Source organism: Madurella fahalii, assembly GCF_045866475.1.
Source record: "Madurella fahalii IFM 68171 DNA, scaffold_2, whole genome shotgun sequence".
NCBI classification, from domain to species: Eukaryota; Fungi; Ascomycota; class Sordariomycetes; order Sordariales; genus Madurella; species Madurella fahalii.
In genome coordinates this window covers 9,186,565-9,208,657 of record NW_027263972.1, presented here as the reverse complement: position 1 = coordinate 9,208,657, position 22,093 = coordinate 9,186,565, and the positions used below count along the sequence as shown (strand labels likewise).

Genomic DNA, 22,093 nt, shown 5'->3' with positions numbered 1-22,093 from the left:
AGCTCCCTCTGATCAGAGGGAGATCGCTTTGCACGCAAGGAGAGCTCGTCAATTGAGCTTGCACGTCACGGCCAGAAGTAGGCGCTCCTTACTCTTTAATTAGGACGGTGGATCTGCGTGAGAAATGTCAGCGGTGCATCTAACACACGAAAGAAGTATGCCTTACGAATAACCACCGAATGATGTACGACTGTGAAAGATGCCACTATGGCTTTTCCATATCGCGTATCTCGGTTGGCACCATGGCGGGGCGATCATGACCCCACCATACGCTTATCCTCTTTAGGTTAGCCTGCATTTTGCAACGCAGCGATTAGTCGCAGCACCTAAATATGGAGACCCGGTCCATCTTATCCAGTTCTGCGGCGACGCGAGGCGTCCAAATTCATTGTCAAAGGACGCACCGTCGTTGGGTGTGAAGTTTTCGAATTTGGCAAAGTAGGATTGCGACGGCGATGGGAGCCCGGTTACCACGTCCGCGTCCTCTCTGCACAGCCTCGCGCCCTCTCTTGGCAGCATAGGTAAGCGCCGTCTGGCCATACCAATAGTACTTGAAGTCTCAGATTAAGCATATTAGCATCAATTACCTTACAATTACCTACTGGAACCCCTTCCCACCGATATCCTCAACCCTAATAGTAATAAACAACAGTAACCGTCTTAAACGCCGACGCCAACGACGCCATCCCCCAAATACAACAAATTGTCAAGCTCACAAAAATCACCGGGATTGCCAGCGCCACCAACACCGTTGTGACAAACAGCGCCGGGTGCGAGACCACCCTGAGACCGAAAACGGCAAATAAGAGCCAAAATCCAATCCCGAGTACCGCATTTTGGCTAATCTCATGCCGCCGCTCATGAATGATGTAGCCCCCAACCTCGTGGTTCATGATCCCCATATAGATGCCCAAACAGGTCACCAACAAGATCTCATCAAAGAGACCGAGGTAGAAGATGGGCTCCCTGCGAAAGGCCGACTCGCTTTTATAGAGTGCCTGGATGAAGATGGCGGTGGAGGTAATGGCGAGGTTCATGAGGAAGGAGAAGACGAGGAGCGCGAGGAGGCCAGAGGCGAGACGGTTGTTGAAGGCGTGGTCGACGGCGGAGCTCTGGGTGAGCGAGAGGCAGTGGTTGAGTGTTGAGATGGTGGATGTAGTGGCGGCGTTTTGGAAGGTGGTCGCGGTTGTATTTCTGAGGTTGCTGAGGGTGTCAAGGAGGTCGGATTCGTATAGTTGTACCCAGTTGAGGGACGGCCAGCCGGGCGGGTGGGACGAGCATGTTGTGGTGGTGTTTGTGAGTCGGCATGAGCCTGGGGGATGTGTCATGTTAGCTTTTTGCTGAGAAGTAGAGGTTGTTATAAGGAAAGGGAGAATGAAATAGGAAAGGGGAGTGGAACACTAACCCGCCAGGCCAACAGTGTACTTCTCGGGGAGAGCTACCAGGGAGCTGTTGACGCATTCCTCTCCAAACGAAGCAGTAAGGAGGCTGTATGGGGCATTAATCAAGCCGTAGCTGCTCTCAGCTGGGGTCCTGCATCCGATGAAGATACAGATTGTGAGAGCGAAAATGACTGGGGATGGGTTGTCCATGTCAGTTCAACTTGGTGGAAGGACCATCACTGCCCAGATGAACTGGAATGCGTTGCAGAGATGGATGCGTACCGAGATTGCAGAAGGACATCCAAGCATGAGAAAAGTAGAACCCCAGCTTGGAGGAGGAGGACGGGTTCAGGTCAGAGGACGTCATTTCGGAGACTTGAGTGATGTCGAATGTGCAGTGTAGTGTTTGTATAGAGCAAATAGATCAGTTCCTCTCAGTCCGTAAGACAACACCATGTCAGTTGAGAGATGTTCACTCATGAACTTATATCCATTCAAACTCATAGTCACAGCCTCGTAGTTTAGCGACCAAGGCACATCGTATCGCCCCAGCAATCGACCAACGCCGCCAAGGACTCCAAGAGGTTATTTTTACGGTCTGCAGTTCCTGTATATGGTATGGGAGATGACGATATTGTATTGTGGAAATGAGTGTAGTTGTCTGTCAACTCAGAGCTGCAGTCCAGTTGTTTAAGCGCGGCGCCCCCGCGGCTTGCGGTTTCACATCTTCAGCTGCCAAGAATTTATATATAGCATGTTCACGCAAATCCTGCTCTCCCCACCACACCTCTTTAAAGGGGGCCAATAGCCTAGACACAGAGATATTACACTGAGTTACCCTTTGCTGCGTCCGTTCATGCGAGCAACAAACATATGGACACTTCAAAGACGTAGCTGAGCTCAAACAACGGGCCATTGCTGCATGACCAAGGGAGACGGTTCCTGGGCGCGTAGAGAGCGGGTTTGGTTGGTAGCTCCTCCAATCGTCTCCGAATCCAGAATTCAATCAGGGTTGGTGCTGAAAGTAGCGCCGTATCGCACTCGGCCCCTCCAAGCTGGTCACAAGCGCCACCCCAAGCGCTGTGCGCTATAAGCCACCGCTAGAGCATAAAAGATAGGTATCATGACTACCCTCAGTGATTTCAACTTACGGCACTCTCTTAGTAATATAAACTTTCAGGCGAAAGAGTTGAACAGCACCCCATTCTATCCCCTAAGTTAGTTCGGCTAAACAAGATTGTATCTTTATTTTTCCATTACTATATTGTATATATATTATTACCGTTATCGTACGATGAAGATCCGATACTACTGCGAAAATGCAGGTTGGTGCGACCAAAGGGGGCTGAGATATATAGAGTTGGAACTGTGTTGTGGTTGGGGTTGGGGTTTGGGTTCTGCAGCGAAGCGGGCCAATCAGATACGCCCAATCAATCGGCTTGCCCGGGCTGCGCCCGGCGAAGAGACCTACGCTGTCAATCGGCCGGTCGGAACCCTATCTAAGTTAGTTCGGCCGGACGCAATTGTATCTAGGTAGGTTCGGGTAGTAGGGACTATATCTAAGTCAGTTCGGGTACCCGAGATACTATCTAAGTCAGTTCGGCCGGACGAAATTGTATCTAGGTAGGTTCGGGTAGCCGGGACTATATCTAAGTTAGTTCGACCAGGCCGGTACTCGAGATCTAAGTCAGTTCGGCTCCCAGATACCATCTTCTTTTTCTTTTCCCCCCTTTTTTTTTTTTTCTTCAATAGAACCCCTAGAACGCAGTCAAGTTCAATTGGCCTTACCCGCCTAGCCACCTCAAGTTCAATGGGCCTTACCCGCCCGGCCGGCCCAGTCAAACTTGACTTCGGCCTCACCCGCCTACCCGGCTCAACGATCGGATCCGACAGTTCAGTCAACCTCGCCCGCCCGGCCTGCCTTACCCGCCCGGCCCGCCCAGTGATCGGCTTCGACGGCCCTGCAGTCAGATGCAGCAGCCCAGTTACACACCTGCAACCACTGCAGCCAGACCTTCGACAAGAGACGCCTCCTGATCGGGCACATCTTTCAAAGCCACCGCCCGGCCCAACAACGTCGTCAACAATAACGTCAACAACAACAACGTCGTTAACAATAACGTCAGCAACAACAACCGATAGAGAGCCTGGCTGACTTTCGAGCCAGGATTCAGGGTTCAAAGGAATACCAGGAACTTGTGGTCTTGACGGAATTCCTGTACAATATTAGGGTTCAGGTCTCGGCTTCGACCTATCCTACCCGGACTGAAGATCGTGTTCCTATCGAATATCAAACTATTGATCGGAACAAGTATCATGATGGGTATTACGATAGATACCCCGGCCTTGACGGTCCTAACTATTGCAACGGCCCTGACTACCTCGACGGCACTGACGACCCTGACGGCACTGACGACCCTGACGGCACTAACGACTTTGACGGCACTGACGGCTCTGACGGCACTGACCGCCCTGACGGCTCTGACTACCCTAATTACCCTGACGACGGTTCCGACTATCCTGACTACCCTAACGACGGCCCTAACTATCCTCACTACCCTAACGACGGCCCTGACTTTCCTGACCGCCCTGACAATACCCGGACTGAATATAATGCCCCTGTAGAAGATAATATCGGATGCACAGCACCTCTGAACGTTCGGAGTTAAATTTAGGATGGAAATTGAGGATGTCTTGTTTTCTTCCTTGTCTAACGGAGGTGAACTTCCTTCTTATTCCTAATTTCCTGGACCACGGAGACCCGGGTTAACGGGTCTCCGAGAGATCGGATCACACTTATCCGAGTCGTACTAATCCGGATCACACTGATCGGGGTTCGTATTTTGCAGATCTAGGATCTAGCTTCCTGACCCTTTTGACACAACCCTTTTTGACAGATAACAGGGACGAGTATCACGATAGGTATAATGCAGTTGCGTGGGATAGATCTGATAGATACGACGATAGATAGAATAGATATGATAGACCTGATAGATACGATCTAACAGTTCAGTTAACCTTACCCAGCTAGCCTATCTAACCCGTCTAGTAATTAGCTTCGATAGCCCTGTAGTCAGATACAGCCTAGTTATATATCTGTAGCTATTCCAACTAGACTTTCAACAAGAGATACCTCTAGATCAAGTATATTTAAAGATACTATCTAGCTTAATAACGTCAATAACAACTTTATAACAACGTTAATAACAACGTCGTTAATAATAACCAACGAGAGCCTAGTAAACTTCCGAACTAGGATTCAGAGTTTAAAGGAATACTAGGAACTTATAGTTTTAATATTAATCTAGATTATAAATAAATTAATGGAATTCCTATATAATATTATACTTCCAATCTCAGCTTTAACCTATCTTATCCAGACTAAAGATTATATTTCTATCGAATAACACTATTGATTGGAATCAGTATTACGATAGGTATTATAATAGATGTAGTAGCCTTAATATCTTAACTATATAACGGCTCTAACTACTTTAATAGCCTTAACTATCTTGATAACCTCGACGGCCTTAACAGTATTGATAGCTCTAACAGTATTGACCTTAACGATTACTCTGATTATCTCGACCACCTTAACGATGCCTTGGCTTTCTTAACTACCTTGACAATATCTGGACTCAATATAATATCCGTGTTGAAGATAATAGGGACGAGTATTATAATAGGTATAATACCGTTGTAATCTCTATCCGAAGATAACGATCAGAACAGTTTTATAAACAAAGAAAAGTATTTTCTCTAATTCAATATAGAATAAGTTTTCTATAAGATATATTATTATATATAATATAGTATAACTAGTTTACCATGATAATATAATAGATAATTTACTAGTTGCTAATATAGAGAACTTCTATAATAAACCGTTGTAGTAAAAGGTATGGTATAAGTTTACTAACTAGTAGTTAACTTAGTATTCCCTATATATATTTCTATTTACAACTGATAGTAACTAGCAATAGCTATAATATTCAGTTTTTCTTTAATATATACTGGTTTAGGAATTTACTTGATATATTATATATTGTATTTAACTACTATTTCTATTTATAATACTCTATTTTTCTATTACTTTCTATTACTATATATTACTAGCATAGTATATATCAGATATATAACCCGTTGGAAAGTAGTTGTTAACCCGTTGATAACCGGTTCATTTCAGAAAAGAGGAATTAAATCGTTTATTACAAGATAGGGTTAGGGTATAATATACATAATAGGGGATATTGTTCATTCAGTGGTTTTAGTTCGGAGTAGATAGAATAGGTTTCATATTTTTTTAAAGTTCAGAGAAGTTCGAGGTAGAGATTCGTATATAGAGGTGAGTGTTAATATCATAGAATGTATTTTTATATATTTTTCGTGATAGTATATTTTAGATATAGATTTCAGGTATTTACGATAAAGTTATTTCGTTGTAGCAGTATAGGAAGTAGAACGATTTTGAGTATATACAATATGGTTTAGGGTTAATATTTATTATAAAGTAGGGTTTATACGAGTATTTAATATAAGAGAGAGCATTATTAATTTAGGGATTATAAGATTTATTTAGATTTAGTAGATTATTATAGAATATTATAACGTATATTATAAGCGAACGGTCTACATAAGTGAACGGTCCACTTTCCAACGCGACGCGCCACCCTTGCACTCAACACAGATTTTCTCAACAACCCAACATGCCTCCTACTTCAAAGGAAGCCAGGCTAATCCTGGCCCTTGACGCTCTTCAAAATGACAAAAACCTAAGCCTATGAGGTGCAGCAAAGGTCTACAACGTCAGCCATACTACTCTTCGCAACCGTCGTAAGGGCCGGCCTACGCGACGCGATATTCCAGCCAACTCGCGGAAGCTTACGGATCTCGAAGAGCTGACGATAGTTCAGTATATAGTTGAACTATCTGAGCGTGCATTCCCACCTAGACTGAGTGGTGTGGAAGATATGGCCAACCAACTACTACGTGTACGCGACGCGCCCCCTGTCGGCAAGCTCTGGGCCCACAACTTCGTCAAACGCCAGCCAGAGCTCCGGACACGTTGGACACGTCGGTACGACTACCAGAGGGCCAAGTGCGAGGATCCAAAGGTTATTGGCGAGTGGTTTGCACTCGTACAGAACACTAAGGCCAAGTACGGTATTGTGGATGACGATATCTACAACTTCGATGAGACTGGGTTTATGATGGGGATTATCTCTGTGGGTATGGTCGTTACAACCTCCGACGGCTATGGTAAGGCAAAGCTAGCCCAGCCTGGCAACCGCGAGTGGGCAACAGTGATCCAGGGTGTCAATGCCCTTGGCTGGGTTATCCCTCCCTTCATTATCTTGGCCGGGCATTACCACCTTGCCAACTGGTACCGAGAGTGCAACCTTCCAGCCAACTGGCGTATTGCGACTACCGACAATGGCTGGACTACCAATGTAGTAGGCCTAGATTGGATCAAGCACTTCGACTACCACTCAAAATCCCGGAAAAAGGGCACATACCGGTTGTTGATCCTCGACGGCCACGAAAGCCACCACTCGACCGAGTTCGAGCTCTACTGCAAGCAGAACAATATCATTACGCTCTGTATGCCTCCGCACTCTTCCCACAAGTGCCAGCCACTTGATGTTGGCTGCTTTGGGCCACTGAAGCAGGTATACAGTCGCCAAATCGAGGACTTAATGCGTATGTATATCAACCACGTCAGCAAGCTCGAGTTCCTCTGTGCCTTCCGCGAGGCCTTCTTTGCTTCTATGACAGAGAGCAATATACAAGGTGGCTTTGCAGGGGCTGGCCTTGTACCGTACAATCCAGAGAGGGTACTTTCTACCCTGGATATACAGCTTCGTACACCAACACCCCCAGCCTCACAGTCGAATACCGTACAACCTTGGGTCTTCCAGACGCCACACAATCCCCGAGAAGCCGAATCGCAGTCAATACTTATCAAGACTCGCATTACCAACCATCAAAACAGCTCTCCGACTTCGATGTTAGCTGCTGTAGATCAACTTACCAAGGGTACAATGGCTGTAATGCACCAAGTTGCTCTTCTACAGTCAGAGGTCTCTTCGCTCCGCAAAGCCAACGAGGCACTAAGCAAGCGCCGGAGAGCTAAAAGAACACGTATACAGCTTGGGGGTCACTTACCGTACAAGATGCACAGGATCTACTGGCCCAGAAGGCCGTAGGTAGGGAGGTAGTGGGAGATACACAGCCAGAAGGTAGTAGTACAGGGGGGGGTCGTACGAAGGTTCGGTGTTGTGGTGTGTGTGGCAAGCCTGGCCATAATGCGCGTACTTGCCGGGAGGCTGCAGAATCCTCGGATTCAGCTGTTTCTAATGTAATTATCGTTGGTTCCTAGTGTTGTTGTGTTGCAATTGCAGATAGTATTTGTAGGGTTGTAGAAAGTGGACCGTTCGCTTATATGGACCGTTCGCTTATAATATACGTTATATTATATTTTATAGTTTTATCCCCAATTCTCCATTCGTTTCTAGTAGAAACGGATGAAAAGTGGGGGGTTGCACGGGCCACAACGCGAATACAGGGGGTAGAAACGGATGAAAACTTCCTGAGTAGAAACGGATGACCTTTTTTGCTCTAAAAATCGTGCAACCGGTACCAAACCAAAGAGAACAATCAGGAGCTACCTACTGCGAAAATGCAGGTTGGTGCGACTAAAGGGGGCTGAGATATATAGAGTTGGAACCATGTTGTGGTTGGGGTTGGGGTTTGGGTTCTGCAGCGCAGCGGGCCAATCAGATACGCCTAATCAATCGGCTTGCCGGGCTGCGCCAGGTGGAGGGACCTGCACTGTCAATCGGCCGGCCGGGACTCTATCTAAGTCAGTTCGGCCGGACAAGATCGTATCTAGGTTCTATAGCTAAGCGGGTTAATCAGGTGCACCTAATTAAATGGCGTGCTGGGCTGCGCCCGGTAAAGACACCTGCACTGTCAATCGGCCGGCTAGGACTCCATCTAAGTCAGGTCGGCCGGACGAAATCGTATCTAGGTAGGTTCGGATAGCCGGGACTCTATCTAAGTTAGTTCGGCTAGATAAGATCGTATCTAGGTAGGTTCGGGTAGCCGGGACTGCATCTAAGTTAGCTGGGTAGCCGGGACTCTATCTAAGTTAGTTCGGCTAGCCGGGACTCATCTAAGTTAATCCGGGTGGCCGGGACTCTATTTGAGACAGTTCGGCCGGATAAGATCGTATCTAGGTTCTATAGCTAACTGGGTTAATCAGGTGTACCTAATCAAATGGCTTGCCCGGGCTGCGCCCGGCGAAGAGACCTGCACTGTCAATCGGCCGGACGGGACTCTATCTGAGTCAGTTCGGCCGGACGAAATCGTATCTAGGTACGTTCGGGTAGCCGGGACTATATCTAAGTTAGTTCGACCGGCCGGCACTCGAGATCTAAGTCAGTTCGGCTCCCAGATACCATCTTCTTTTTCTTTTTTTCCCTTTTTTCTTTTTCCTTCAATAGAACCCCCAGAACGCAGTCAAGTTCAATTGGCCTTACCCGCCTAGCCACCTCAAGTTCAATGGGCCTTGCCCGCCCGCCCGCCCGGCCCAGTCAAACTTGACTTCGGCCTCACCCGTCTGCCCGGCTCAACGATCGGATCCGACAGTTCAGTCAACCTCGCCCGCCCGGCCTGCCTCGCCCGCCCGGCCCGCCTAGCGATCGTCTTCGACGGCCCTGCAGTCAGATGCAGCAGCCCAGTTACACACCTGTAACCACTGTAGCCAGACCTTCGACAAGAGACGCCTCCTGATCAGGTATATCTTTCAAAGCCACCGCCCGGCCCAATAACGTCGTCAACAACAACGTCAACAACAACAACGTCGTCAACAACAACGTTAGTAACAACAACCGATAGAGAGCCTGGTAGACTTCCGAGCCAGGGTTCAGGGTTCAAAGGAATACCAGGAACTTATGGTCTTGATGTTAGCCTAGATGACGAACAAGTTAACGGAATTCCTGTACAATATTATGGTTCAGGTCTCGGCTTCGACCTATCCTACCCGGACTGAAGATCGTGTTCCTATCGAATATCACACTATTGATCGTAATAAAGTATCACGATGAGTATTACGATAGATGCCCCGGCCTTGACGGTCCTGACTATCGTAACGGCCCTGACTATCTCGACGGCCCTGACGACCCTGACGGCACTAACGACTTTGACGGTACTGACAGCCCTGACGGCACTGACCGCCCTGACGGCTCTGACTACTCTGACGGCTCTGACTACCCTGATTACCCTAGCAACGGTTCCAACTAGCCCGACTACCCTGACGACGGCCCTGACTATCTTTACTATCCTGACGACGGCCCTGACTTTCCTGACCGCCCTGACAATACCCGGACTGAATATAACGCCCCTGTCGAAGATGATAGGGACAAGCATTACGATAGGTATAATGCAGTTACGTGGGATGGATCTGATGGATACGACGATAGATGGGATAGATATGATGAACCTGATGGATACGATGATGGGTATAACGATGGACCCGATGGATACGATGATAGGTACGATACGTTCTGATAGTTAAGAGGTGCAATGGGGGTATTGTTTTTTCAATTCAGTCCCGGGCAATTGTTATGTAGTAGGAGCCCAGATAGGCTAGATGGCCAGGATCCCAGGGGTCATGTGATCCCAGGATTCTGGAACCTTCTCTAGGCACTGGTCTATTCCTATTATATAATAGATTATCTCGACTACTTTAACGATGGCCTTAGCTTTCCTAACTACCTTAATAATACCTGGACTCAATATAATATCTGTATTGAAGATAATAGGGACGAGTATTAAAATAGGTATAATACCGTTGTAATCTCTATCCGAAGATAACGATAGAGAAAAGTATTTTCTCTAATTTAATATAGAATAAGTTTTCTATAAGATATATTATTATATATAATATAGTATAACTAGTTTACTATAAAAATACTATAGATAATATACTAGTTGCTGATATAGAGAACTTCTATAATAAACCGTTGTAGTAAAAGGTATAGAACAAAGTTCACTAACTAGTAGTTAACTTGGTATTTCCTATATATATTTCTATTTACAACTGAGAGTAACTAGCAATAGCTATAATATTCAGTTTTCTTTTAAATATATACTATAGGTTCAGGGAGTTACTTGATATATTATATATTGTATTTAACTAGTATTTCTATCTATAATACTCTATTTATCTATTACTTTCTATTACTATATACTACTAGGATAGGATATATCAGATATATAACCCGTTAGAAAGTAGTTGTTAACCCGTTAATAACCGGTTCATTTTAAAGAAAGAGGAATTAGATAGTTTATTATAAGATAGGGTTATGGTATAATATATATAGTAGGGGATATTATTTATTCAATGGTTTTAGTTTGGAGTGGATAGAATAGATTTTATAGGAGCTACGTAGGAGTGAGTACCAGGCGAAAGAACAAGTATCAGGTTGAAGTGCGGGGAAGATGGTTCAACCCCTGGCCAAATGATTTAGTGGCACATCACTGCCTCAGGCCGCTACAGCCCGTTGTCTTGACCATAGGTCGTAACGCCCGCTCGCTATTACGTATATGAGTATGTCTCAGCATTTTGTTGAAATATGTTGAAGAAATTCAGGGCATCGAATAATGGAAGAGGGATTTATAGGAGGTGCGAGTGCGGGAAAGAATAGAGATACCCGTATCCGAGGACGGGCGTTGGACAGATATCACGAGTTGATATGTAGATTGATAGTCTGGAGAGGAAAGATCGCACTGCTATCCATGCGCTCTGCCCACTTCACCGATTGTGGGCAATTTCCAATGGGCACTTCAGTGCCCAGAGGCCAGCCACACTCTCTTCCTCAAAAACCACAATTTCTCGCATCACCAACTTTTCTACTACTTGTTTGCCTTCCACGCGTATTAGCGTATAAATAGGAGGATAAAAAATGCAAGACGCAAGACAACACTACCAATTTCTGAAAATGAGACCCATTTTAGCCATCTTTATATATGGGACCAGTTCTGGGCCCACTCGGCTATACTTGAAGCAAATCCCAGCATGCTGCGGTGCAGCCTGCCCAGAATGGTTATTAGGGAGTAAAGGTGAGAAAGCCTGAGTAAATCCTGAGCAAAGACTGAGCTGGGCCTGAGCCAGGGTGGGCAATGTCACGTGCGCGTGGGGCGAAAATGGAAAGTTCGTGTGCCCAGATTCGTCTCAGAACAAGTGATCAATTCGTCGACTTCTAACCTGTCTGCATCAGTTGCGTTGACCAGCTGGGCAAAAAAGAGGGCGGTGCCATCGTCGCATAGAAACCGAGGTTCTCGGTTGGCTGCTCACTGTGAATGTAATTACCGTCGTCTTAGATGGAACTACCCCACCTGGGTCCGGACAGGGCCGCGTCCCGATCCCTTTGTCGGATCGCAGTTGCTGTCTACGAAGTCAGAGACGCCCGTGTCGGCAGGTTCGCTGAGGACACCCTTCTGTTCTGCCACGAGAATAGCTTGGTCCCCAACAGCAGCCATTTTGGCGGCACCTTTTTCGTTAGGGTAGAGATTGTCGTAGTAATCAGTATTTGTATCCAGGAACCCATTGTTCATCTCAGCGAATACAATCTTCTCCCCGCCTCTTGCATAACGTTGTACGATATCGCAGTAATCCTTGTTAGTCACAGTAACGTTATCGTTACCCGCGTCCTTGCGCGGCAAGAGTGTTGAAAGGATGATTGTGACGTTGGAGATTTTGCTGTAGAGGTAGTCCAGTACGACCTCCATACGTTTCCCAGTCTCCGCGACCAGCGGGGCTCTAGTAGGGTCGGCGTCGTTGGTACCACAATTGATCAGGACAGGATTCGACATTTGGGTATGGTGTTATCTACCACTTTGGTCATGTTGGCGATCGTGGAATATCTCCGGGTCGCCGTCCGCCTCGATACCAACCGTGTTGACCGGCCAGCCACGATATCTTAGTTGGTCTATGAGAGCTTTCGGTATCCGTTCATGGAGTTATTACCGACTCCCTCCGTAATTGAAGCGCCTAGAGGCATGATCCGCAAAAAGGACGGCCTCAGTGGCGTGGTGCTGTTTGCCGCGAGGTGACCTGATGACTCCAAGGGTTGGCAAGAGTGGCGTTGGAGCCGATTTCCATGGCAAAGCCAAAAGTCTCAAAGGAGAGAAAAGGATGAGCATGAGGTAAGTTAGAAGCGCCACGACGGGCTTCGGAATGAATGCCATGCTAAAGTTTGGAAGGTTGTCGCAACGAAGGCGCTGCACTTTCTCTCTCGTTCGGCGAGCACCAGACATAATTAGCAGTCCATCCATTGATTCACTAGTTGGCAAGGAGCAATTTATATGTTACTCCAGTTTACTAAGGCCCGACTCCAAGGCTGCTTCAAGGTCCGCCTCCGCGGCGTACACGGTCGGACTTGGTGAATCAGAATTCAGGAGCAATGAGAGTATTAACCGATAAGCGAATGAGGCTATGGCTACGTATTACCCAATGAAAAAAAATTTTTCTTTGAGTCACTTATCGTTGCAGCTGCCCTCGCTACGTATAGGCCGGGATATAGGTATTCAAGGGGCAATTAGAGAATGAAGCGAGGAGCGGATGAGGCAGCAGCTGGTATTACACATACTTTCTGATCCTGTAATTCCCGTCCTCAGGTGTAATACTCAACATTGCGGACTCACGAATTACTCGGGCAAGTATATGTATGTTGTGCCGGGCAATTGGCAGCCCTCCGCATTAACCATGTTTCCCACCCCCAGCACGACCATGCGCCGACCGAGCCAAACCCGAGCCAAGGCTCCCGGGCCGTACCAAGCCAGCAGCTTACGCAGCTTCCTACTGGATCTGTATTTTCCTGGACCCGGAGTTAGCTAGGCTTGCTGGCAAAGCCGGCAATGGCTTCTATCGCGGTCCTCCTCCCTGCAGACGAGATCCCCGCCCATGTCTTCCAACGAATCAGTAAAGCTGGCATACACAATGTCCAATAGTTGCTTAACAGGTTCTGACGGAGCGAGCCTACACGGCCCGGCTGTGCCATTTGGTCCTCGCGCTTGATCTAGTTCTTGGCAGGCCTTGTCAGTTGTCACGATGTTGTACGGATTTTGGGAAACCATAGCTTCAGATTTCAGATCCAAGATACTCCGATAACGAATCATCACTTCCCAACTCCACTATAACCTATCAGTCCCCAATGTTGCTTCACAGCATTGGCAGATAGACTCATTAGTAAGCAATCCACGACCAGTTTTTGTTTTCCTTCATATACGCCAGCAACCGTCACTGCTCCAGAAGGGTCCAAGCGCGCCTATCGCCGACCTGGCCGCGCTGCTTGCTCTCCACTCTGTTATTGACATCAGAGTCATCGTTACTCTCGGTACCTTCAGAAAGCTCGTTACGGTTGTGGCCATTGCTAGCGTTTGAGAGAGAATCATTACCAATCGATGTATTGCTGTTAGTTATTTGCGTCTCGACGTAGTTGATAGGGTGGTCCGGCGGTCTTCCTGCTGTGGTCATTTCCCTGGCGTACTCGCGGATAGTTCCAATCCACAGCTGTACCATCGCAACGTTTTTCGGTGTCAGAGGACCTGGAGTAGCTCTTGAGAAGTGTCCCAAAAGGCGTTTTGTCCTTGGGAACCTATCCCCATGCCATCTTCGTCAGCTGACGGAGGTTCTCAGCGTTGAAGCCACATGCGGACGCATCAATGGACAACGACCCTCGGACAAGCTCCTAAGCTCACTTGACAAGTGTGATCTAGCACTGTATATCGTCATGTCCGAATGATTTCTGGCAAATTGCGGCACGCCCCGTGCCGCTCTCCGCCTGTACCTTGCCAAGGTGGGACGGTAAAGCAGGGAAATGTATGTGTGACCCCCAGAAAATCCTCTGCGTACAAGCGACAGCATCTGTGTACAACAATGGACGCGGCACATCATAGCGTAGTGTGTCGCCTACAATACTTCGTGCAGATCGTACGTGCTATATAAACGGAGGACCGTATCACTGATATAGCTAATACATTACTTTATACCGATGATTAGATAACGTAAGAGGAAGTGCCTTCCGGTATCGATTAACCGCACCGCTACCGCTTCCGTTGGGCTTTCGATGGCCAGCGAACCGACTATAGCCTTCTTTAGCTTATCCCGCGAAAAATACGTAGAATGTAGATTTTGTCTTCTCACTACTGCTGTTGCGATAGTATTCTCGGAAACAAGCATCATCGAAACCATGGCTAGAAAAGGCAATCGGAAGTCGCTAAATAATTGGATGAACGACCCTCTTTGGGGGTTCATTGTGCAGCGTCCCGGGCGGCTTCACCCACGCAGCCCCGCGAGTATGTTCACGTCTGGCGCCGGATCGCAAGCCTGCTTGAAGCCCACATTCCCTATCAGAAACCCGGTCCCCGGAATATGGAGATAAAGAACGATCAAAAGCGTCTTCCATCATAGTGGCGAAGCCATGAACACCTCCTAGCACAGGTACGAAGTCACCTGCGACTACCAGCAAGCCGCAGCGTCATCCGCTCCGCCTCTGGCCTTGGCCGTCGGTACTACCGAAGTCGAGCCTGCGGCGACCAGATCCACAGAGCAACAGACGCCTACGATTTTCACGCCACAGAGACTATGGAATTCTGTGTATGACAGTCTCGAGACGGACGATGCACAGCTTGACGGGTGTACATAAAAACCCCAAAGAAAGTTCTCGCTGCCGAGACTGGAAAACCCTTATCCACCGACATTTCGGACAAGTGTGATGACGGCACTGCGCGACCAATGCGTATGAAGCAGCTCGTTCAAAACGGCCGGGCAAAACTGCCAGAGCGTCCAAGATAACGAATGTGGTAGGCGAACTGGCTGATGTCGTCCTAAGCTGCTCGACGCTGTATATAAGTAGATCCTTCGTCCCTAGAGAATATAGTGTTTATACACTTGGACAATAGGGGATCAGGTTATCCGCTATATAGATTGCTCTGAATAAAAGAATATACCGGTATGTTAGAGACGATATTTATATAATCCGCTTTATTCGCTAACTCTCTTATCAATCCGTTACCTTAGTACTAGCGTTTTCCTTCTTTTCTACCAAGGTATAGATATAGCTTTGAATAAAGCTACTACTATCCTCTAGTCTTTGATCTAGCTCCTGCTTCTTTAGATACTATAGCTTATATTGCATTTACTTCCGAAGCATCGAGAGTTAGCTACTGACCTCTTTAGATATAACCATATACTTTCCTCCTTAAATACCTACAGTATTCTGGAATATACTGATAGATCCTCAATTGTCGCCTACAGGGAAAGTGTTTGGGTTTCTGATGGAACAGTTCCTCCGTCGGCTTGAGAGTTTGTCTCTCCTAGGGAACCTTCCTAGTGGGCTACTCTCGATAAGAACGCTTCTGCATGTCACCCAGGTAGGTTGATAATACTATAATAGCGTCAAGTTACTAAACGCTGTTTAAGTACAGACTAGATGTGAACACTCGGCTTTTGAGCTGCTGAAAGACGCGGAGCAGTTTGTAGTCAATCACAGATCGATTATAGAGCGACCCCTATATTGCAGACATGTGGTTTAGCACTCGTAATTAGACCGACCTTCAGCGAGATTATAAATCGGTATTCGAAAGGGAAGGCTGATTTTCATCAAAATAACCACTGGCATTAGAGACCGCTGGGGCGCGCACCGGCAGACGCTCGAGGGGAATAGCACTTTTACGATGATATACGAATTAAGGGTACTGCGCTGAGAAATTTGAGTTCGTTTGTTATGTGTGCGGTAACTGAATGAATGTAGGAAAAAAAAAGCTCTTTTCCAACGCAATACGCTGCGCTGCGTGACACTAAGAAACTCCATTTTATCTGACCACAGGGTGGAGCCATCGTTTATTTGAGAGCTAGACTCTGTTCGGATATTCGGACCGGGGTCAGAACCGAGAAATTTAAGCTTAATTGATAAATCGTTACTAAGTGAGCAACAAGAGATTGCTAAGCATGACCGTGACTCCGGTACCAAGTAATATTACCTAAGATACCTTCCTTAACCGACTTGGTGCAGGATGTGAGTGGAAGAATGGAGATAACTTCAAATTGTAAGAGCACCGCTAATTCGTCTGCGTAATAGAATCTCGTCGGCCTAAGTTTAGCTTACAAATGAGAATGAACCTCCAGTATTGCTGGACTGGACATGATTAGCACGCGGAGCACAGCAGAGTTCAATCACACTGGGCATGGGTGGGAGCGGACGGTTCAGAAGTGACCGAATGAGAAATACGATGTTAAGACCAAGCTTGCATCATAGATTGCTAGTAGCAGAAATTGAACTTGGGGACCATTCGAAGGCACGTTTCCTAGTCGTAGTCCTTTCTATTCTAGGAAATTATCGGACTCTCGTATCCTTCCGATGGGAAAGCACTGCGAGAAGAGTGCAAAGGTCGACCAATCGGCTGCGCCTGGACAACTGCTCTCGATCGAGAATCACACCGCTCTTTCAATCTGCAGACTTTTACTTAATTGACAAGTCGTTAGTTTAACTACTCCATTTTCACTCGAGATTAATACCGCTGGGCCTTTGGCGTAGATACGTCACTATATAGATATAAGAATTGCTCCCTCCAATCGAGAAGAGACCTATTTAGTTTCGGTGATTCCTACTTGGTTTTCCGCTCGAAGAATATCCCCTAATTATCTCTCGGGGATATTCCCGGGTTTCCTTTGCAACTTGGCTATCACAGTAGATACCGTTACGTGATGTGGGTCGAGGGTGTGAGTGATGCAACCAGACAGCCCAGCCTTATACCCTGAGCTTCGGGTAACGTTGAGTGCCTAGTACATAGGCGGTGCGGGAAGGTAGCTCCATGAGGTAAAGAAACGTCACATACAAAAGTATGAAGATTGGCTGTCTTGGGCAGACCTGATAAAGGGGCCTAGGTCGTGCGTGCCTGCGCGGAGCTCCAATTCTACGTTGAGTAAGGAGGCCGAGCAAACCAGATGATTTGTCAAGTGTTTCTTCTGATTAGGAAGGTGTTGGGATGAGATGTCGTATAGTCCTATGGTGCAGCCTGCGAGGTGTTTTCGGCGCCATTTCGGACTTCCCCAACCATTCATTCGGGTCTATAGGGCTGGCCCAATCGGCTAGTTTCACCTCCGATCTGACGATCGGCTGAGCCTTAATCTGAAAGACATGCAGCGGACCAAAGCCAATGGGATCAACCGGACCGGGAACAGTCAAGAAAGACTTGCCAGCATTGAAGATCATTACTGTAATCACCATATTGACGCTGCTCATCGTGAGAAACTCGCCGTCGAAATTACGACGGCAACAGCATGGAACCGAAGAAAGCGAGAAGGATAGCATGCCAAGTTCACAGCCAATGTTCTAATTCATATCTAGCTTCGAACAGCTTAAAGAACTCGTATAAGTAGCTAGTTGCCTAGGTCACTCTGAACATCACATCCTACCTCTCTACATTCTCCCGTTGAATACTCAATGAAAATGAAGCTTGTTAGCATCACCTCCACTCTAGCCTTCCTCCTGCTGCCAGCGTCTACACTTGCAGCCGTGGGAGGGCGCTGCTCCGGCAACTGGAATGATGGCGCCTGCATCTGCCTCAACGCCAATACTTGTAGCGGCACATATGGCGGAGTGCCGTACGCAGGAGAGCCTGGTAATTGGCCTTGCCCAAATGATGCGGACGATATTTGGGGTTGCTATATCCTTAACAACTGTCCTGGCTTTGGCTCTGATACAGCCTGCGTGTGGAGAGAAGCCTGTTCCGGAAATCCTCTGCCAGGTAAGTATATTTCAACCTCTATATGAGGATGTCGCAAGGAGAATGCTGTTGATATTTAGAGGTATATATTCTAACAAATGATGTTTTCTAGATCCGGTCTGTCCCGGGGGAAATGATTTCCTCTGCTGCCGGTTCTAGTAGTGCCATGTAAGGAGAGTTGGAAGCTCGGTACCTTGATCCATATGTGGGGTTGACGACAGAGAAGGAAACAGCGGTCTGTCAAGGGAACCAATCGTAGCTTCTATTTCTACTTCGCTTACGTCCTCGGTATTCAACATACCATCGGAAAGTCTCGTTCAAAGGTAGATAACTCGTGGGTCTTGGATCATTGAGAATACAAATGGAACCGGAAAGTTTTAATTCATAAGGTGATTACTACTACAGAAATTTGTGAATGAAATGTTGTAGTGCCGGGTAAAAGGCTAGTTACGATCCAACGCCAAATCAACTAGTATCATGCCCTCACTGCAACACAATGTCATCCGCAAGCCTCCCATTTCTTCTATTGGGACGGTGCGAAGCTTTCCGGATAATCCGATATCAACGATCAGTCTCAAGTCTGTCAAGGAATAAAGAGCCTGAAGATTGACAAGATCTAGCAAACAGGATTTCTCTACGGCTTATACGACATCGGTAACCCTTTACTAGCAAGGCTTCATCATCATGTAAGGTTCCCAAACATGCCCATCCAACTCCACCCAACTCCTCAAATACATGCACATCTCCACACCAGGCAGCTTATACAGATCCAACACACCCCCAGCATCTTCCACTTTGCTCAACCAGTTATCTACATCCTCACGGGCCTGGCACAGGATTGGGTAGACTGCCACCGTCGAGGGATACGCATCGACGATGTTTTCAGAGGGATGTATAAACACTCTCATGCGAGGGTAGGTGTGCACATGATACCGATAGAGGAGTTGGGTCCGGGAAGTGGGAAGGTAGAGGTTTTATCGTCTGACCAGGGTTTAAGGTAGTGAAATGGAATGAATGTATAGAAGGCGGTAGAAGCAGAGAGAGAGGTAGTAGGGAGATTGATAAAGAAGGTTAAAGAGTTCATAGACTCGGCGTAGGTAAACATTTGTATTTTTGGTGGATGTTGGTAATAGTATCATGAAACAAAACTCAAGTAACTTCTTAATCATGATAGATAGCTGCTTTTACGGTCCTCCAGAACCCTGGCTCAATTTCAGCTTACTCCCTGAATGGCCAGTTCTGTAGACCTATTTTCCGGATTTCCCATTTGTTTGTCGGGAAGTAGGCTAAAGGCCTTAGCTGCCTCAGTAGCTCTCCTTGTAATCACTCCCTCGATCACCTTCCCGACGGTGGGTAGTAAGGAGATTGGTCTGTAACTCCTAGGGGTATAGTAGTCAGCTAGCTTCTTTCCAGCCTTTGGAAGCACTATAATAGTAGCTTCTTTAAACCTTCTAAAGAACTACTCTGGCTCAAAGTACCTCTAGGTTAGAAATACTAAGATCCTGTGAAACGGCTATCTACTGGCCTTTAATAAGTCTGTAGATAGGTAATAATTACTCTGGGCCTTCTAAAACGAGGTTCTAAATAGAACTTATCTAATATTCTCGAGAGTAACATCTTTATTAATTTCGAACTTTAGCTCATAAGGTTAGGATAGATCTCGATTTTAGATATTGAAGAGGTCGGTTGATGGATCTAGGAAAAATCTTAGATAACGTACATGATAAGCGAGTGACTAGAACAAGCGAGTGACCACTTTTTCACCACCTCACCACAACCATCCTCAATTACACAACTACTGAGTTGGGGAAAACAGTCCCCAGAGGGCAGGGTCCCTCTGATCACAGGGACACAGTTGCTAGGATGGTGCCCCGGGGGCTGGAACTTGCCGTGGGCCCATTTTTCTTTCGCACCATAAGTAGGGCCGTCCTGGCCATTGCGCCTTAGATAGGACAATCAATTCAGTAAAAGCGTCGTAGATGCCGGCCAACTTTGTAGCGTCGTTGATAGCCCGCGTAGTGTTCTGAATCCAAGAGTCAACGGCGTCGTTATATTCGGACGACTTCCACTCGACAACCTCAGCCCACGCAAGGTAAGTGCCTTTCCCTTCCACGTCGAGGCCGAGTGCGTTCCCGACAGGGTTGTTGGTAGTGGATCCAGCCTGCCACAACGCACCAATCGGCTGCCAATTTAGAGAGATCAATGCAAAGTCCTCAGCCGGAACAGTGGCATAAAGCTCTGGCAGCTTGCTGAAAAAGACATCATGGGTGATCTTGACGCCAGAGTGCAGGGTCTCATAGTCTTTGCCGACGGTAGAGCCAGCAACGAATACATCGTTGATGCCATCAACGACCAAGCCTCCAACCTCAACAGCGAGCTCAACCATCGTCCTGAATCCAAGGGTGGTGGATGTTGCAGGAATAGAGAGAAATGGTTCTAAGCAAGTGGGCTTTGAAACAGTATCGCTATCGTAGAAGATAACGGCAGTACCGGTGGCGCTGCGTGCGTTGAGAGGGACAACCATTGGAACGACGTGTGAGAGAGGATCAGCGTTGAAGGCGGAGAAGTTCGCGACAGCCTCCCGGTGTGTGTTAGCCTCTGCACCTGAACACCTTGCACAGGGATCTCTCTTAGTTCAACGCCAGGACTGGAGGATCACTTACAGCAAGGGAGTCCTGGATGTGGTCTGGACCAACACTATAACTTCCAAGCCACACTTTCTTTGACGCAAAAGTTGGTAGCTTGAACCTAGTCACAATTCCGAAATTGGAGCTGCCTCCTTTCAAGCCCCAGAACAAATCCGGCTGCGAGGTTGCCGATGCTGTGACGACCCGGCCATCAAAGAGGACCACCTCGTACTCTAGGACATTGTCCGCCGACCAGCCATGCTGGTTGCCGTAAAAGCTGATTCCACCGCCAAGAAGAAAGCCAGGCACACCGACTGGGGCAAGCCGTCCCCCAGCAACAGCGAGATCGAGCTGCTCGAGGTACGAGTAGACGCCGCCCCAGGTGTGCCCTGGGCCAACATCAACCGACTTTCTATCTCCCGAGAGCTCCAGTATCGTCAGATTAGACGCTACAAATAGAATCCCGCCGTTAATGTTATTGGCCCCCTGGCAATGTTAGTATCTAAGCACATATTCTCAGACTCTCTAGACCACATCTATTGACATGTGGGCATGCCTCCGTACCTTGATCGCCATATACGCACCACCTCTGACAGCGAACGTGGACTCCGTGATACGGCTCGCCAAAATTGCGCTAGAGACATCACCTGCGCTTTCAAGGCCGGAAGATGCAGCTCGGACTGAGTATCTGCGTGTTGGACCAGAAGGCCTGCTTCTCCCACTCGTAGACCGCCTCCCCGGCGTAGAAGACCTTATTCGGGAAGTCTTGCTTGAGGAGGTCACATCCTTGGTGGACAGGCAGAGAACGCGTGGCCGGGTCGGATGCGCCCTCGGAGAGAGCTAAAACGAGAGGAGCCGCAACTTGTAACAACAGATATAGTGGGGCAATCATTGTGGCCACTTCGGGGATCGGTATTAGGAGAACGATGAGTGGGAGGAAAATCTTGATCAGCAGTACTTAGTAAAACGAGGCTGACGATGTCGAATATAAGCATCTGGTATGTGATACTCTTCATTGCTCTTCCAATTTTTTCCCAAGGCGGAGGTTTGAAGATGAGGATACCCGAAGGTAAGCATGTATACGAACACAGCCGTGTCATCCAAGTACCTAGTACACATTCAGGATAGATAAAATTGCTTAGTTTGTGTGCAAGTCAAAGAAGGTTACTAACTTCTCCGTGGATAAATAGTTAGCCAACACAGATCTGAGTGCCAACTCCCGACAAATTTGCCGCCAGGGATATTTGCTATCTGTCCTCGATTCTAAGACTAATTACCTAGCCGCCTATA

General features: G+C 47.3%; 4 protein-coding genes across 4 annotated transcripts; all 4 read right to left on the bottom strand.

Annotated features, from left to right (window-relative positions):
- Positions 1 to 632: 632 nt before the first annotated feature.
- MFIFM68171_05511 (uncharacterized protein) lies at positions 633 to 1,749 on the bottom strand (the record flags this gene model as incomplete). The annotated part of the gene is made up of 3 exons (XM_071060931.1): positions 633 to 1,312; positions 1,406 to 1,573; positions 1,665 to 1,749. The coding sequence occupies 3 exons, from the start codon at positions 1,747 to 1,749 to the stop codon at positions 633 to 635; spliced, it is 933 nt and encodes a 310-aa protein (XP_070917032.1).
- Positions 1,750 to 11,774: 10,025 nt separating this feature from the next.
- MFIFM68171_05510 (uncharacterized protein) lies at positions 11,775 to 12,448 on the bottom strand (the record flags this gene model as incomplete). Its single annotated transcript, XM_071060930.1, has 3 exons — positions 11,775 to 12,207; positions 12,342 to 12,366; positions 12,415 to 12,448. The coding sequence occupies 3 exons, from the start codon at positions 12,446 to 12,448 to the stop codon at positions 11,775 to 11,777; spliced, it is 492 nt and encodes a 163-aa protein (XP_070917031.1).
- Positions 12,449 to 20,034: 7,586 nt separating this feature from the next.
- Positions 20,035 to 21,379, bottom strand: MFIFM68171_05509 (uncharacterized protein; the record flags this gene model as incomplete). Its single annotated transcript, XM_071060929.1, has 3 exons — positions 20,035 to 20,754; positions 20,840 to 21,289; positions 21,368 to 21,379. The coding sequence occupies 3 exons, from the start codon at positions 21,377 to 21,379 to the stop codon at positions 20,035 to 20,037; spliced, it is 1,182 nt and encodes a 393-aa protein (XP_070917030.1).
- A 79-nt stretch (positions 21,380 to 21,458) lies between these two features.
- MFIFM68171_05508 (uncharacterized protein) lies at positions 21,459 to 21,798 on the bottom strand (the record flags this gene model as incomplete). Its single annotated transcript, XM_071060928.1, has 2 exons — positions 21,459 to 21,643; positions 21,762 to 21,798. 2 exons carry the CDS (start codon positions 21,796 to 21,798, stop codon positions 21,459 to 21,461), a joined length of 222 nt encoding a protein of 73 aa, XP_070917029.1.
- Between the last annotated feature and the right edge of the window lie 295 nt (positions 21,799 to 22,093).